Here is an 18,864-nt window from a genome sequence, read left to right as displayed (position 1 = left end):
TCTTAAACTCGCTACTGTAGCTTAACTCTGTTATGCATTAAAAAATAACAGTGATCAGTTGTTCCATAACAGAGTTGAACTGTTGAGCTTGATGTGGCCTTCTTGAGCTACTGTAGCTAACTCTGTTATGCATTAAAAAATAACAGTGATCAGTTGTTCCATAACAGAGTTGAACTGTTGAGCTTGATATGTCCAGTATATGGGCAAAATGAAATATTGATAATATTGGCAATTTAGTGATAAATTTAGTTTGTATTGGCAGTCTGTCTAGTTCAACTCTGCTATGGGGGAAATTGCAGTGATCGTTATCTAAACAAAATGTGCTGTGTTGTTATGATATTTGCTAGTTAAAGATGTTAGACGTTGTACTGATCTTCAACACTTTAACCCTAAACCCTGTAAAATGTTGAATGCTAAATGGTTGGTGCAAAACGTGTTTAAAGAGAAATGTAATGGCTTATATTTTTATTAGAATTTGTGATTGATTACAAGGCACATTATCTATTCAAATTATAATTAAACTAGTGACTTACTGTGACATGGTTGAAATGATGTAGCTTTCATATATCATTCACTAGAAAATATTTAAGACTTTTAGACAAATAAGTACATTTCAAATGACATGACTAAAAATAGATGTATTCCATCAGAAACAACAGTAGAAACATGCAACATCACAATAAAACAGTCTCAACACTTTTTCACAACAAAAATTTATTAGAAGAATAGTGGTTTTCATAAGAAGGTTCTAGCATCCAGTGAATACTAACTTGCACAATGTTACAATTAAAATGCGTTGAAAAATGGAATTTTTTTTTCTTAATGGGTAAAATATAACCATTAAAACTCCACACATGCACAAAGACGGATCTAATCAGCATTTTGCTTAATGGTCAATGCAAATAAAAAGAAAGAGAAAACTTTTTTTTTTTTTTTTTTTAATTAGACCACAGAAAATCTAGTTTTTTTCTTTAAATTTTTTTTTTAAAAATCACATACATTAGGAGACAGCTTATTACTCATTAGCCCAGCTCAAAAAATAAGAATTTGCATTCAAACGGAAAACAAAACAAAACAAACAAACCCTAAACAAATAGTGCAATCAAACAAAAAAAAAAAGTTGTGATCCTCGTAAGTGCTCGAACACGGACATCGATAATAGTCTAGAATAAAAGTCAAACACACAGTACAAAAAAGAACAAATTAATATAAATAAACCTACAGTACAAGAAAATATTAAACTATACAATGTTTTTGTCAAAGAGTAAACAGTATATATTGAAATGAGGTCTATTCCAGTTTTGGATCGCCTGTCTTCCATCAATTGGACTGACTCTAAGGAACCAGTGTGTTACAGGTCAAGATGCCATTTCGTAAAAAAGCACTCGTTTCGATCTAGATGGTCTGAGGTATATCGAAAACAGAGAATATTCGGAAAAAGCAGCACCTTATCCCACACCGGCAAACCTCCGCGTTTTAAAAACCCGTTCCGTCTCGTATTAAAAGAGTTAACATGTAAGTATTTCCTTTTTTTGCCTTAAATCAAGCCTGAACTTTTGAATCCAAGCCTGTGTGGAAAACAACAAACTCGCTGCCGCAAACTAAAACCCACGATGACAAGAACAACAACAGGAATGTTTCAAGAACTGCAAATCCGAGGGAAAATAACAACAACCAAGACTAATTGAGGAGTAAATGCCGTCCTTGTTTCACACGACCGCTTTATTATAAACGATTCCTGTCTTTCTAATAATAATTATGGATGATAATCAGCAAAACACAGCCAGTTCATAAATCCTTTACGTTTTTGAGCTTTTTTTGACAATAAGAGTAGGCACCTAAAAGCTCGAGAAAAGAAAAACAAGCACAAAAATAAAATCAGAAAATCAGACCTCAACGTAAAGCCAATCACATATTGAGAGGCATTTTCTTCAGGCAGTTTTTTCGCTGAAATACTTACATGCTAAAAGCAGAGATCGAAACTACCAATTACTGACTGCAAATGTGAAAGATCAGGCCTTGCGCTGTAGAGGTACGTCTGTATAGGAGTGCTGAGACCGGTCGACCACTATCATTGAGGGCTCTGATGTGGTGTTTGTCGCTATAGTGTTGTTCTATTGTCTTCAGGCATTTGAGGCACAGTGTGTGCAGAGGAAATTGTAATGAAAAGCACTGTCTTGGCTGAGTGTTGCTCTTCACCTGAAGTTTCAGCTTGACATTCATTTCGTATATTGTACTTAAGTCTGGATACAAAGAATACAAAAACTAAAAAGGACAGAGGAAAAGAAATTAAGCGACAACAGGTTAAAAATGACTCTCGTCACGAGCGACCGTTTTCTTTTGCTCAATTTTTCAAAAAATATGTACTATTTTTTGTCGTATTTTAACAGCTAGGCCGCAGAATCTAGAGAAAGTACCTGAATAGATTGAATCAGTGTCGTTTGTCCCTGAGGGATTCATAGTTGTGGCTTAATAATAGGATTTAAGGTAAATAGAGAAATGGTTTAAGGAACATTTTTCTTCTTTCTTTTCACAGATGATCATGAAAACCACTACTCAGAGGCTTGTCTTATCAGAAATCGTATGATTTAGTATGTAAGAAATGGTTTATCCACAAACTGCATGAGCAAAAAGCGAAAAATGAAAACCTCGAACAATTCCACACACTCATACACAACCAGCTCACAGCTACAGAGACGTTTCAGTTCACACGCAAAATTATATTAGTAATAAACATCATTATCGTTAAGAAAAAGCAGTTGCAGCAAAGCACACCGAAGGCGCGTTTCCTCATCGTAACGAATAAGGATGATTTTAGGACATCGTCCGATAGAGATTCAGTGTTCACAAACAATTTTAACCATCCTACTTCTGTACTTAAATTTCATGTACAATTAGCAAGCAAAAATAACAAGCAATACCGCAAAACCTGGCTGTTAACTTCTTTTTTTTCCACGGGGAAAATTAATTTACATCTTCGGCTGATGTCGCAATAAATACTTTAAAATCACTTAAAATGGTGTTCAACTAAAAGGGTAAAATAAAATTACATTGTGGAATGGACTGGAGACTATATACACATCCACCTTAAAAAGTTTGCGCTTCCTCTCAATATATATTTTTGTTTGTACAGTATTGTGGAAAAACACAACTGTCTGCACCACTGCAGCGTTAGATGCCTTACAATAACTTAATTTATTCTTTGTTTAGCCTACTTCAAGACTAACTTCCATTATGTGGACGATAAAAGAAATGTGAGCAAATGAAAACGAACTATACAAATGCGGTACACAGGACTCTAAATATACTGCACTGAAATGTTTGTTCCCTGAATCAAATGAGGAAGAGATAAACATCTCGTTCCAGAAGATACGTAAGTATATAACTATACAGAACATTATATACAATGCACTGTGACTGTTGAGTGTATATATATTTAAGAACACATTAATATAATAATCTATAGCTTGTCCTAAAGTATGTATAGTTACATAAAAAGTTAGTTTGTGTGTTAAGAATTTCATTTTTTTTTTATTCTTTTTCCCCCTACATTCAGTTTAGTTGATAATGAGAATGAATGATGAAATTACGTTGGACAAATGAGTGAACTATGGCTTATAATTAACAAACTACCTCTAAAAAAAGACAAAGCCCACCTTTTCACTTAAAAATCTAGTTTTGAATGGCCAAACTTGGAGCTGTAACTTAATTTATGGTAATAGACCAAAATCTCCAATTAGAAACATGGTACTTAGTCTGATAATTACTGTGTTACTTTGAAATGGACTGTAAAAATAAGCATCTACTACTGAGGCAATGTCTTCCCTTCCTAAAATGGCATTCACACTGTCTTCGATAAAAACTCTGGAGGTCACAAAGTTGCTGTACTGTTGGTTGCTAGATGACGTTCCTACTCAACCACAGTATCCAAATGAACCAGGTGACAAATCACAGTCTAGACTCCCATTGGTTGTCACCGCATCACTACGCATTTGCATAAAGTTAGCTCAATTTGGTCGCATCAACAACAGTCTGACGCTCAAGTCACCTCAAATCGCCAACTCTCATTGGAATCGAGTGACTTGCAAAGTGAATTCAGTGTGAACGCCGCTAAACGTCAAGCACAGAGGAACGATGAATGAAGTAATGGTTAATTTGTTCCTGGGACTAAAAAACAAACATGAAAAGAAAGTAATGAAACCTCCACAACACATAATGGGCAGTGAAATGAAAGAAGAGGCGTCCGACAGACATGAGAGATGGGGAGGCAGTGAACAAGGCTCTATCTACACGTGGAGGCTGTCAAGATTTACATGGATTTATTATCTGAGGTATTCTGTGTTGTAAGGTTTTTTTCTTTAAGTTGAAACATCACATATTATACAGACAACAGAAACAAAAGTAATAGTCTTTGTGGCCTTGTGGGTCTCGAGGGACCGAACAAAATATCTAAACTTAGAGCGTATTTATTTTTTGTTTCCCCAGGAAATTTGTACTTTACAATCCTCGCCGTTTATAAAGCACTGAACTAAGGATATTTGGCTGAATCTTTTTAAATGGAAAAGGCAGTCTGATAAGGACATGCAGTTAAGTTGTCCAGCTGTTGGGCGACCTGCTTTCTTGGGCCTGCGACAAAAAAAACTCACTTTTCTCAAGTCAAGGGGACTTAAATCACAAGTATTGCCTTGCTGGACTCATTTTCCCACTCATAGTTTAATATTGCAAAATAAAATCACCAAAAATGTTTTTATTTGGACCACATTACCATTGGAATTTTGAATTATGGGCAATAATAAAATGGAACCTAAAGGCAAGCGTTTAAGTATTCACAATATCAATAGTATTAAGAAATATAGAAAAGGTATCAATCTTTAGCCGAGCCTAATCATTCCACTCTCATGCATTAACCTGAGGGGGTACGGGAGAAGGGATCTGATCATCATACTACACTGAACGCCAAACCTTTATAACGTTAAGACTCTACTCTGAGAAATCTTAGAAACTTTAAAAAAGTATTTTGAAAATATGAACACAAGCTGAACAGATAGCCAAAGGCATTTTTGCTCCATAAAACTTACGACTCCATACATGGAAAAAACCCACAAAAAGTGTAAGCACAGCACCCCGTCGAGAGATAAGATGCGTACCTTTGACGTATGCAAATTAACGAAAATGCGACCATTTTTCGCAAACAAAGATACTGCCCACAGACTGCATTTGGCTTGAATTTCAAGGGCACAAACTAATATGGTGTGGCTTGACTATACTAGATTCTTGAGGAAACACACATAACAACGCGTTTCCAACTTTAGAGGAGATCGGTCAACCTGATTCTTCCCAAACACTGGTCTTAAAAGCAGTCGGGATGCATAACTTGGGACCTTTTGGTCCAAAAAAACCATTACCTCTATCAAAAATGTGACTTATTAGATCCACATATGTGTATGTGGTATGTATAACTGCTTTCCGACAGAACGGGACCGTGACTTTGGGAACAACGAGCCAGTGTTAACCGTGCATCTGAAATGCTACATACAGTACAGCACGTAAGCCGATCAAACCGCCAACATGTTTATACAACCTGATCGACAAAAGCCTGTAGGGACAGTCAGTCCCTCAAGATACAATTCATTTTTGCTTTACTACCAAAGGGCTCCTATGTCAAAACCATCTGAATGTTGAGGTAGCAAAACTAATAATCTTAATCCCACAGAACTCAATGGACTGCGGGGTTGAAACAGTCATGGATGAAGTTAATGGTCAAGAGCAGATTCAGGCATGAAATACCATGCAACGCCAGCATAGTACAAGGACAGATGGCAGAAGGAAGGACTCTTGTTTGGAAACTCTGTAACTCCCAATACATTTTCAAACTAATATTCTCTTCATTTCTGTCTCGGAAAATTAGCAAGAAAACCAAATTAACACAAACTAGGTTTACATTTCAATGGTAGAAATAACATAAAATACTGGTTTAAAATAAAAAACAGGAAAAGAATGTGGGTTTTGCATTAATAAAAGCATAATTAGAATAGACACACCTTTACTTGTGAATGATCTTGCAAGATTGTCATGGCAACACAAGGGCAGCCCTTTCATAGCCCAAAGCTCTCAAGTTCTAGAAGAACATTGGCCATTTGATCAAGCCCATTTTCTCCTTTCCACTTTCATTTGCGTTTTCACAGCTCTCTGTTTGACCTCTCACTGAGCTAGCATTGAACCTCTTAAGAACGACTAAGTCATCATCGTCAGCCATATTAATATTTCATTTTAATAGAGACAGTAGAGGCAGTGGTCTGGTGTTGAATTTTCATGGCCCTGTTCCATATAATTCACAGTTTCACTCAAGCCTTTGAAGGAAGTAATTTCATTGATATTAAAAGTCTTTGTTGTCCCTGATTTTTAATGTTGACTAGAAAATAACTTTTTGATTTTACCTTTGTTGTTTGATTCCCCTAAAAAGCATAAATAGTGTTAAATACTCAGAACATTGATCAGTAGTGCGTTTCCCGACAGCATTGTTAGGCCACTATGGTTGCATGTCCTTTCATTACCAACACAGTTCAACAATTCTGTGTTTTTCGAAACCATAGTTCAATCAAACATTCACATACAGCATCGCAAACTTATGTGATTGTAACTACAGCTCTCGACCTGTGATTAGAAGCATAGTTTCTTGTTAGTAAGACAGAAGCTATTACTTCACCACATGGTTCAAATGACGGAGATGCGACGATGTTTGGGAAAGAGGCGTGACTAGCTAGTTAGTTTCTACAATGATGCATCATATTATGGTGGTTAAGCAGTGAGTTACATTGTTGTAGGGGAAATGCACCCCTATTTGTTTGAGCATCCTGCCCACAGGTGCATTTCTGTCAAGTTCTCTCATTACCAATAGAGTTCAATGGAATTTTCAACCCTAGTCGGCTAACGATGCTTTTGGGAAATGCACCCCAGCCTAGCATAGCAACATTGGCTTAACCAATAGTGTGTTAGGGGTGTGGTTATCTGTTTTCTGGACCAATGAAAAACCACATGAGTGTTTGGAATTCGAATAGTTTTTAAATTTCCAATTCCAATAGTGGCCCAAAAATTACACACTTCAACTATTATATATGTAGGACATATTTATTTTTATTTAATTGCATTAAAGCAATCAAGACGACATTGATTAAAGTTAATTTAAGAAAAATAACAGATTGCAGGTCACCTTGGTTAATGATTTTCAATTGTTGTTCCAATTATCGGTAGGTATTGGCTCATTATTATTTAAATTATTAGTAAACAAAGATTAATCCTGTAATGATGATTGAATGCAATTATTGAACTATTGGTGATGATTGAACACTGCAAAACAGGCCCTCCGGATGACACCCATATTCTAATGAAATGCATCAATATCATAGTGAACACACATATCTGAGTTTATTCTATTCTGAGCTAAACTGTCTGTGCATATTCCATCAGTTTTCTCTGAGACATGTTTTTCTAGAAGGTTACATTCAAAACATGTCTTTTACCATGGCGTGTGCTGCAAGTTGTACCATGACAACAGCTATTTTAAGCTGTACTGCTGCAAATGATGGTCATCTAAATCAATAGTCAATATCCAAGTCAATAATATTTGATTTAATATCAGGCCATTAAATGTAAAGGATGGCCCCTAAAACTACTTAACATTATCACAAACACAGGAAACAGTTAATGGTGCAAGTAACTTTACCCCCTCAAGTGCATAGATTGACAGTACAACTGAATTGGACTACAATGTTTGCCGACAATTTGTTTCTCCCAATTTCAAAGATGTTTTCTGTCAAATAAAGGTGTGCCTATTCATTTTCATTTTGCCAAAATCAGTGGGGGGTGGAGGGAGTTGTAAACCCAAAAGAACTGTAACATGACAAGATAAAAGATAATTCTGTGCTTAAGCAAAACAACAACAAAAAAATTATTTAAAAAACCCAAAAACTAATTATTTATCTAAATGACATTGAAAAGAGACATTTAATCAATAATAATAATTAAGACAGCTAATTTGGAGTCCCTATGCATCCATACATGCCTTTTCTGTTTCTTTCTCATTAAGATATCAAACCATTAGCCTAAAACTATATAACCACCCACATGATGTAGACCTGATGGTGTTTTGAGTGTATTAATTGTGGCGTACAAATGTGTGCCCTATCGATTTGAACTTTCGTGTGCTAACGTCAATAATGTTGCATTCAAAAAGAGACCCGTGGTTCAGTTAAGCAAAGCATTAATATTTTAAAACACACAGAAGGAAAACAAAAATGCGACTAGCGTCATTTAAAAACTGCTTCCTTGTAAAGTAATAGTTGCGTTTTTGGAAACGTGTAAAAGTCAAGTACAGGTCCTGATTTCTACAACTAAATGTAGAATCAGCTGCTCTGGGAGATCTCACCTGAGGTAATGCCGTTATGTGGATATGCAGTGAAAGTCATAAAAGGGAAAAAGAAAAAAAAGGCTATCTGAACATCTTTTCAGAAAAGAAATCATGAGCCACTTGAGACAAACAAATGGCACTTCATATGGTACAGAAACTGAGGTTGTAGCTGTCAGCGTCGTTTTCTTAGTGTAGCATTTCAATTTCAACCAGAGAAAAAGACAAATAAAAAGATAAACAGTAAAATAAATATAATATATATTCATTTGTATATGTATAGATTTTTCTTCCATATAAAGGTATCTCTTGAAATTTTTGGAATGCAGTTTAAAAACAAGTTTACAGAGAGCAAAGAAACAACAGAAGGTTAACATTTCCACCTGTCCCATATTCTCCCCAACAAACCTCCATTTGTGTTTTTCACAAAAACACCCATGACGGTTAAATCGCATTTCAGAGTACAGGAAAAATGTATCATGGCTTACCTACAGTATCCTTTGATATTTGCCTTGACAATCAATGTTATGAGTTAACTTAAAGGATGGGACCCGTTATTGGCAAGATGAGAATGTTAAGCGAAATTTTTGATTGTATTCAAAAAGTTCGATTTTCTGTACCTGAATGAAAAGGGTGTAAATATTGGTCAGTCAGACACATGAAATGCCTCTCTTGCCATCCCTCTCGTAGAAGACAAAAAAGAGGGTGAAATAGGAAAATAAAATTAATTTCCCAGAGTTTCAACTGCTCCTTTTACACGTGCCCCTGAATGGTATTTAAGGATGTGGCACAGAAAGGTGCGTTTATTCCCAAGGATGAGGTATATTGTGCAAAGACTGTAGTTAATATAACATGTATATGCACGTCTTGTACAGGTAGTTATGTCTGCATCGTTATCCGACTGACGAATATTGCGAACCCTTCTGCTGAATCTATCCTGAGATACGAAAGTACTGAAGGCTACAGGTGTACGTTTCAGAGAAACGCAAAACAAACAAACGAAAACTATTAAAACACGAGCAGCAAGAGAAAAACTAAAACAGTCTGTTCAAAGTATGAAATGTGAAAGTGCCATATTTTCTAAACAACTAGTTAAAAGTTATTTGTAAATGGTTTTACATTCATTTGCGTAAAGACGGTATAATTTCTTCAGGAGGAGGAGGATGTTGTTGGACAGGGGGAGCCGTTAACCCTGTAATACATTAATCATTAAAGTCAAATTAAGTAAATATGTTGAAATGGCATGCACCATAGTGAATCAGACAGCTGATGATAAATAAAGGTTGCAGAATGTACAGTAGTATTGTGAAAGTTCAAAACTTTCTAGATTAGCAATAAAGAAGTGAACGTTTGAAACTTTTAGATTTAAGTGCTGCAAAAGAACTTCCAGTCATTGCCACCAGTGCAATATTTTTTAAGTGCCAATTATAGGGGCAAATATTCAATTATAATAGAGTATGTTTGTACTAGTAGTACTAACAAACCAGTTGTAGGTACTGATCTACTACTAATTTACTAGTTGCACTTCAAACTTATATTTTATCTTGTTTTACAGTAAACATTTTGAAGAATCCAACAAAATTTATTCTTAAAACGAGAAAAGTAAATTTGCCAAATAAGAAGAATGTAGTAAGTAAGAAAAATTTTATTCAAGGGTTTCGAATTAAGAAACCAAGAAAATGTATCTTGACTTATGCATCTTTAGATATTTTTACTGTAAAACAAGACAAAAATACTGTTTAAGAAATGTTTAAATTTCAAGAGTCAATCAAAACTGAGTAGTATTTTACATGACATTGATTTATAAATAAAACTAACTGACTGATTGATTGATAAAGGACCTAACTAATTAGACACTTCAAACGCTCAGCATTGGTAAAGTGTTGGTGCATTTGATGCCAGATGACCTAAAGGGAGCTTATAAGTATGAATATGATTCTAACTTAGTTATGACTCCTTAAACATAAAATTATTTCCTTCGACTTGTTTCATGTAGAAGTACAGTAGTATGTGATCATAATTTAAAAAACTGAACCAAATATGTCACATCAGGGGTTTACTATTGTATTTTGTATTGATTAAAATACTCTGATTTCTATTTATTTCAGTAGTGTCCGCACACATGGCTATAACTGCAATGCAACTTCATTAAACAAAGCTAACAGAACAATAATTAAAATGACACACATACTTACAAGTATAGCACTGTAGGAAATATATACAATTTATACAAGCCTAATATAATGTGGGAAATGGCTAGAATTACTTGAATTCACTAAGACAGTGTTCCCGGTTGTCTACATTGATGACAACCCCGCCACCAAGTGTCAGATTATAAATAGTAAATCAGCCTCCACTTAACTGGTGCATGCCATTTACTTAAATGATTCAAATTAAATAATGAAATAAATAAAAGGTACATTTCAAAGAGTCAGTTTCATCATCAGAAACCCTGAAGTTTGAAGTATAATTTTTTGTCACAGACTGGGTGAGCACCAAGCAGTGATATATACCAAAATGCCCTTCAAAACAACATCAAAGTGGAGCATGCCATTCCAAAAGCCTTCTCTTTGAAATCTTCACAGATCTATGCGCTTTTTAGGTTTTATATACATCAGAGGACACAGTTTAGATTTGAAAAAGGGGCGATGTGACAATAAACAGTGAGGCAACACTAGACAAATCTGAGAATTTAAGCTGTCGACCACTGTATACTGAAGAGGTAATTTTTTTAAAACAAAGTGAGCATGTTTGGGTCTAAGCCGCAGGACGCCGGGGGTCGTTGAAATGCTCCCCCTTTGATCTTGCAAGTCTCCTTTATGCTATCTGCTACTGCAAAAGCTACTTTAAAACACACACCCAAACATATTCACTTTTATTTTTAAACAAAGTGCTATTTTCAGAGAGATCTCAGAAAATTCCCAACTGGCCAGGTGTTTTGAATGATAACAGCCCACCAATATCTGCAATCCATGGCTCAGCTCGACCCAACCTACGCCCAGTATAAAGCCCTACCCCTGAACCAACTCACTGACTGGGAATTGTCACAGGTTCCAGTTCAAGTAGGTAATATGCATTGTTTCTCTAAAAACACGATCGCTATATTTGTCTCAGTTGCCCTGAGTTTTACATGAGGAAAAGAAACTATTCAGAGACAAGAATTGGCTCTCTGAAAGAACGCTAATTTATAATATAACAGGGTTATATAGTTATAACCCTACCTACATTTCCCCCACCTATGTTCCCCAAAACCAACCCTCTGCGAAAATGCTCTTCTTTTTATAAATATACATGTCAGTGACTGACTATAAGCAGCGACGAGGGAGCAGCCAGAATCAGTCAAAAGTTGACTGCGTTCACTCTCCCTCGATTAATTTTAGTAGAAAGATGTGAATTGGAATCACGTTCCTGTCCTGTGTGGCTTAAGTCGGCATTGTCCCTTCATGGGTGTTAAAATCCTTTTAGGAGAGAGGCTCTCACCAAGAGTAGAGTACTGTAAAATGAGCATTATGTAGTATGCCAGACAGAACAGTAAGTGCGTAATGCAAGCAGTGTAGAGGTAATCAGGTCTAATCGCCAGATTTAGGCTCTGGCGAGTGCCAGACTGAAAGTGTAGTGCAAAAGAAAGCGCTAGAGTAAAGAAAAGTTTACAGTAAAGTAAAAAAAAAAATAATAATCTTTTCAACATCACAAACATGCATCCCTGAATGACTAATCTTAAGCTTCATTTTTTAAAATGGACGTGTCTAATTCTTAGTCTGTTTCAATGGTGCAGAATATAAAAGGAGGAAACTACAAAGAGTTGAAAGCAATTGTTTTTACCTGTTAATAGAAAAACGGGCCTAAGATCGATCCCTGGTGAGAATCCTTGTCAACTCCATTTGAAATAAATTAGTTTTAAAGACCATGAATTAGTAAATAAACCTACCAATCAGAGAAGATAAATTCATTTTGAAGGGTCAATTTCCAGCCTTGCACGTAACCCTTGAAACCCCACTTCTCGTTTCTCAAAATGGCATGCCGTCCAAAATGCATGAGCACTAATGGCGCAGCTCACAAAGTTCAGATGAAGGGGGCAAACAAAGGGTTAATCTGTTTGCTTTTCTTTTTTAATAAAATGTCTCTGTCGATACTCTCTTATGGCTTTAGAACGCATTTGTTGCTTTGTTGTTAAAAAACGTTTGCAGTGTCAATGCGACCACTGTGATAACTGCCAATTTGTTTCTTATCCCCAGTTATCAGGCTTAAATCCTCACATGAATCCCTGCAGTTGTGCTCACCCAGATACTGCAAGTATAAATTGGCACAATTAAAGCCCCATCCTCAATTCCAAATCATATTAGTTTTTTGTGTCTATCAGAATCTAAAACGTTTTCCGTTTTATGAGGTGTTCTGTGTAATCTACTCGACTTTGTCTCCTGTCTCCTGCAAGACATCCACTTGCATTGCGATGGGTGTGGTGGCGGGCGTCGACATGGATTCAGTTTCGGCGGTGATCCCAGAGTCCTGCCCCTCTGCCCTCATCATCAGTTTAAGCTTTTTCTTTGGTGGGTTCTTCAGGGTGCCCAACCTCTCTTTCACCTTGTACTCCAAGGTACTATGGGGAATACCATAGATGTTCTGTGCCTTCGAAACACTCATCTTCCCACCCATCACCACAGCAATGGCCTCTTCTAGAATCTCGCTGTTGTACTGACGATACCGTCCCCTTTTCTTTCTGGGTTGCTTGGAGCCGGTCGGGTCTGCCTCTGGATCTGAAGTCGGGTACTGAGGTCCCAAAGTTGGCTGCTCGAGGTCTGCACCCCAGTACTCGCCCATGGCTCCTCCATCGAGAAGGCCTCCGAGAGCGGCCCTCCGACCCTGCTTTGGCAAGATGGCCCTCAGCTTCCGACTGAGCGCATTCTCAGAGTGCACGTTGCCCAAAACTATAGAGCTGTAAGTGTAGAGATCCGATGCATTCCCATGGGAGTCCCAAGACAGATCCATGCCTCTGACTTGCGGGATCTTCAAGTCCACTGGAGGGGAATGTCCGGGTTCTTTCTTTACCGTGATGGAACCACTATCATGGGACTTTGTACCCTTGGTGAACACGCCTTGGTTCTCCTGGAAAAGAGCCAGGTCATTGAGGTCGCCGCTAACTTGTTTGAGCTTCAGGAGGCCATCTAAATGGGTTTTCCCCCATGTCCCATCACGGGAAAGGAGGGATTGGGCTTGGGTGTTGAGGAGACCCGCAGACTCTAGGCTAGCCAAAGATAGAGGTTGGCCAAGGAGGCGATGTTTCTGGCTCAGGAGTTCCTCTTTTATGAGGAGCGAGCGGGCCAAGGGTGGCTTGAGGGGTCCAGAACCAATACAGTTCTCCCTTATCCCATCATGCAAGCTTCTCGGTGGCAAGCCATCTTCATCATCAACATCTCGATAGTTGTGATCAGCTCTCTGGGAACGCCTAATTTATGGAAAGATAAAACATTCAGATGTGAGAATGTGGTATGCTATAGGAATGAAGTCTTGTACTTCAGTACTTCAGAAAGGGGCAATTCCTTTGTTTCCTAGAAAGTGAATAGGGCAGTTTCCATGAATAGGGTACACTTTGGCATCCCATTTCTTTTTCTTAAAAAGAAACAAATACCACATTTTTTTGTGTGTGAGAACTATTAGGGTTTTTTTCCCTAAATTTTTCACAATGTGCAGTGTTGATTGAATTCATCAACCCCAATCATTTAACCATTACCAAACTTACTGCATTAAAAAAAATTGTCAATCAGTTCATCAACTTTCTAAATTTAGATAGTTATTCTGTTGCTGAAGAATGGGCTTAGCTAGTTTGGGACCAAATATTCAGAGACAGATTTATTTATTATAAATTTGCTAACCTGTTACCCAATCTAGCCTTTTTCATTTAATAAATTTAGCCAATTAAATTCCATATATTTTACATATGTTTCATGTTCATTGCTAGGCAACAAAATTACTAGGGCTATCAGTGGATCAAAAATTTCAATCTAATTAATTACATTTGTTGATTAATTAAGCGAATTAATCGCAAATTAAATTTGACTGTGAAAATACCCACAAAAGATAATTTAAAGCTATTATTGAGTTAAATGAAAAAGTATCAAGTACACATTAAAAAGAGTAGCTTTAGAAATAAATATTTTATTTAATTCAACATAAAATTTATTACACATAAATGTTTAGGCTACAACGGCCTAACATAAACTATGGAACAAAAAAGAATATACTTTAAGAAACTTTTTTTAGTTTTATTTTGTATTTTTTTGTTCATGCAATGAATGTCACTGGTAACCGAAACAGCTTTGTTACCAACAGTTTTCAAAACACCACCTTTTATGTTGTGCAAAAGAAAGTCATACAGGTTTGAAACAACATGAGGGTGATTAAATGACATAATTTACATTTTTGGGTGAGCTATCACTAAGTTTTTTTTTTTTAATGACATTATACTCTAAATAAGAAACTAACACTGCCAGCAGGTTGCGGTAAATGTCTTTGAGTCATTTATTCATTCGATTCATTCAAACGGCTGATTGATTCAGGAATTAAGTAAACAGCTCACTCTATCAATGGGCCTTTGAATCATTGGCTAACACAATTAATTCAAAATGAGGATTCATTCAGAACTAAACATTGCCGTGCTGCTCAGAGATGCACATCAATATATGGCTTCATAGATAATATTTTTGTTGGCAAAATTGAGCAAAAACAGACAATATTGTGTTTAAAATATAACACAATGTTAACTTCTTATTTACTGAACTGCTGTACATAATCACATTTAAACTCCTGATATTCAAGACAAAAACAGCACTTGTATGATATTGCTTTCACTGTTTGTGTGATATTGCTTATCATATGATATAAATATAAGACACAAACTCATACACAGGGCATTTTTTGCCCCAATATCCTGAATTTTAGGGCATAACTGCATTTATGGAGTTGTTGGCCTTGATCATGTTTGTCAACAGTCAACTGTAGGAAATGTAAGATGATGTAAAGTCTGGGGGCGTGGCTATCACGTAAACTGTGTTAAAATATTTTAATCACATTATGTTTTTAATGAATTAATTAAGTGAACACATTAAACTGAAAGACCTAAAAAATGGCACAAATCAGTGTTTTTTTAAATGTATTTAGACTTTCCCAAATATCCCAAATTTTAACAGTGTTTCAGACAATGCAAACCACATATAAAATGAAAAGTAAAAATGCAGAATAAAACAGCTCATGTAATATTTAGTTTGACCCACCTGAGGTTTGGATTTACCATTAACACCTACAATTAATTAATAAAAAAAAAAAAAGTACCTTATTTGTATAAAGTTTCATAGATGATCATTCACATTACCATTTTGTATCTTTCAGAAAACAAAAAAAAATGTTGGCATAAAATAAATGATAGTCTGTACCTTAGTTTCTTTACTCTAAAGTACAGAAAAGAAAATGGACACTGACTGTCAAGGCTGTAATTTGATGGTTCCACAAGGGGTTGTCCATAATCTTCTCTCAGATTACTCTGGGTCATCTGTTCCTATAAGCATCAGCTAAATTATGAAATTTGATTCATGGCATTGATCACTGTTCAAATAAAGTACAAACTGCAGGTATGCACCATTCTGTATCAGATTTATAAAATATGTATTACATAAAGACATTGTCATTGTTTAAACTGGTGCAGCCAGTCTTTCTATGAATTTCGCATTACATAGTTTGGGTTAAAATACTTACAAGTAAATCTAAAATTACAGATGATGCTTTTCACTTACTGGAGCATATTTTTGCGTCTCAGGTGATGCTTCTGCAGTGCTCATTTTGTGAGCTACCGCAAACAAGTGAAACACAAAATACGCATCTGTGATTGGACAAAAGACTCATCAAGGCCTCTTATTCACTGTTACAGACATGTCCAACAAACATGTCTGCGATGCATGAATGCCACAAAGTGTTTGATGCAGGATGATTAGACCTAAACGGAAAGCTGTAATATTTTAACAATGAAAAAAAAAAAGACTTCTTACCCCTTAACTGTGGGCATGATTGAGAAACCTTGAGAGCTTTTCAGTGAGACACTACCATGACTGTGGTTTTTCTTAGTTGAGAGGTCAAGGACTCCATCTGCAAATAAAAACATCATTTAAAACCAAACTAAGGATAATCAATTGACCAAACTGAAGCAAACCATCTAGTTTTCTTTTATCCGTGAACAGTTTACCTATTCATTATTGAACACTTGAAAGTTCTTTACATACCTTTTTACAAAGTTCTGGTTCTACTTAAAATCATTTTTGTAATAACCACAAACAGCTTTTGTAAACACTGTAATATTCACACTTTGTAAAAAGACATCTATTCATAATAAGCTGTAGAAACCATATTCAGTGAGTTCCTTCTCAACCAAAACAACATTCTGGCCGTCTCAAAGCTGACCTAATTTATTTCCAATATAACACTGACTAACAAAGAGAATGTTATGATTATAAAGCATGTAATATTAGACCATTACATCTTCTGAAAACTGTGTCAATCCAATAGTTACAGACATATTTTATTTTAATAGCTTATTTTCAGTTCACTATTGAGATTGAATTAGCTTTTATTTTTTATTTTACATTTTAAATGTATTATTATTATTTTATTTTTATTGTTTTAGAATTTTTTAACAAACCTTTATAGTTTTTTATTATTATTAATTATTTCATTTTAGTACATCAAGTTAAACTAAATGATAATAATATAAAATATAATTTTTTTTTATATAAAATATAAAAAAAAAAATATATATTTAAGTTTTTCCTAAATAATGACTTGTTTTCAGATCACATATGTTGAATTAATTTTCTGGAAAAAAATAAAAATAGCTTCTGAAATATAATCCTGTGTTAAGGATTTTTCGACATTTTCAAAAAAGAAAAATGTTTTTCTGCATGCTCCAATACAGCGAAATAGAATAGAATATATATGAGCAAAACTGTTCCTCACCTTGTTCGCTGGGTTCAGTGTCTGGTTTCTTGATGGTGAGGTCCAGTGGGGAGTCCTGGTCTGCCATGAGAAGCTTGCTGAGGACGGGATTCTGTGCGGAGGCAGCGGCAGCAGCGCCGGCGCCGGGTGCGGAGGCGTCCGGCTCCAGCGAGGGCGCTTTCGGCAGGCTTTGGTCCTTGGTGCCGTTGGGCTGGGCCTGGGGTTGGGGTACGTCCTGAGTTGAGCTGGTTTTTGAGGTATATTCGGCAGCGAACTGTCGGATCATTCGCTGCATGATCTCACGAGCCACTAGAGGAATGTGGGGGTCTGTAAATCTCGGGAGGTCTGCTGAGGGAACACATATGAAGGAATGAGCCAATTAATGCGTTATAGCGTATATATTACTTGTTTTTTGAAGATACTGAGAAATAGATTTTAGCTACAAAATTTTAAAGTCTATCCTCCAAATATTTGGAACATTTATTTTGATTACAGCTCACGCTTCTCACCAGTGCCAGTTTTGTATAATTGAGATATTATTAGTTTGAATTCGTTTTAATATTTTAATTTTAGTTAGTTTCAATAATTTTGTCGGTTTTGTCACTTTTATTCGTTTTTTTTTTATTTGTTTAATTTCAGTTTTAGTTATAACTTTTTCATTTTATTTAATGTTTTTTATTTTTTATTTTAAAGGGGTCATATGATGCGTTTTCAATTTTTCCTTTCTCTTTGGAGTGTTACAAGCTCTTGGTGAATAAAGAAGATCCTTCACACGCTTGAGGCATTCGGCCAATCACGATGCACTGGATAGCTGGCCAATCAGAGCACACCTCGCTTTTCAGAATGATGAGATTTGTAAAAATTGAGCGTTTCAGAAGGCGGGGCATAGAGGAGCAACAATAATGTACAGTATGTGGAAAATAATGTGTTTTTTGAACCTTAAACCACAAAAACACATTTCAATACACCAAATAATGTTCTTTTTAGCAACATCATATGACCCCTTTCATTTGAGTTATGTTTTAGTTTGTATTTAATTTTTAATTCAGTTTTATATTTGTTATATTTAAGGTTTTTTTTTTTTTCATATTTGTTTTTAATTTCTGATTTAGTTTGAGTTACACTAGATTGAACATATATATATATATATAAATAAATGGTTTTAGTGTTAGTTAACTTAAAACCCTGCTTCACACACATTTGAACAAATCGCTTGTATTTTGCAATATTGTTATTGCACAGCCAGGTGAACATTAAGATACAAGTTAATATTTGACTAAAAGTACTTCTCATCAGTTTTTCTCTTTTATGAATTTTGTATCTTATAACACTGCATCATTAAACTGTTTCACAATACACATGGCTAGTGCCATTGTTAAAATTCAAAGCCGCTGGATTTGGCAGACAAGCCTTTGAAAACAGGGCAATAAAGTCCTGCAGACTTCCAAAAAGGAAAGACCGCTTCCTAATGTTCATTTAGAGTA

At 35.7% G+C, this 18,864-nt stretch overlaps 1 protein-coding gene across 2 annotated transcripts in view; it reads right to left on the bottom strand.

Moving 5' to 3' along the window:
• Positions 1–694: 694 nt before the first annotated feature.
• The window catches only part of LOC109089109 (ligand-dependent corepressor-like), a 35,951-nt gene continuing 17,781 nt past the window's right edge, over positions 695–18,864 (bottom strand). The window contains exons 5-7 of one of the 2 annotated variants that reach the window (XM_019103240.2): positions 17,402–17,725; positions 16,441–16,537; positions 695–13,847 (exon numbers count right to left, since the gene is read on the bottom strand). In XM_019103240.2, the coding sequence (XP_018958785.1) occupies positions 12,806–13,847; positions 16,441–16,537; positions 17,402–17,725 (1,463 nt within the window). In that variant the 3' untranslated portion in view covers positions 695–12,805. Of the gene's footprint in view, positions 13,848–16,440; positions 16,538–17,401; positions 17,729–18,864 lie in introns of both variants that reach the window. The other variant, XM_019103239.2, reaches the window with a different exon arrangement.

This window comes from Cyprinus carpio, chromosome A22, assembly GCF_018340385.1.
Source record: "Cyprinus carpio isolate SPL01 chromosome A22, ASM1834038v1, whole genome shotgun sequence".
Taxonomy (NCBI): Eukaryota; Metazoa; Chordata; class Actinopteri; order Cypriniformes; family Cyprinidae; genus Cyprinus; species Cyprinus carpio.
Note: the sequence above shows the minus strand (reverse complement) of the source record. Positions and strands in the feature narration are given on the sequence as shown.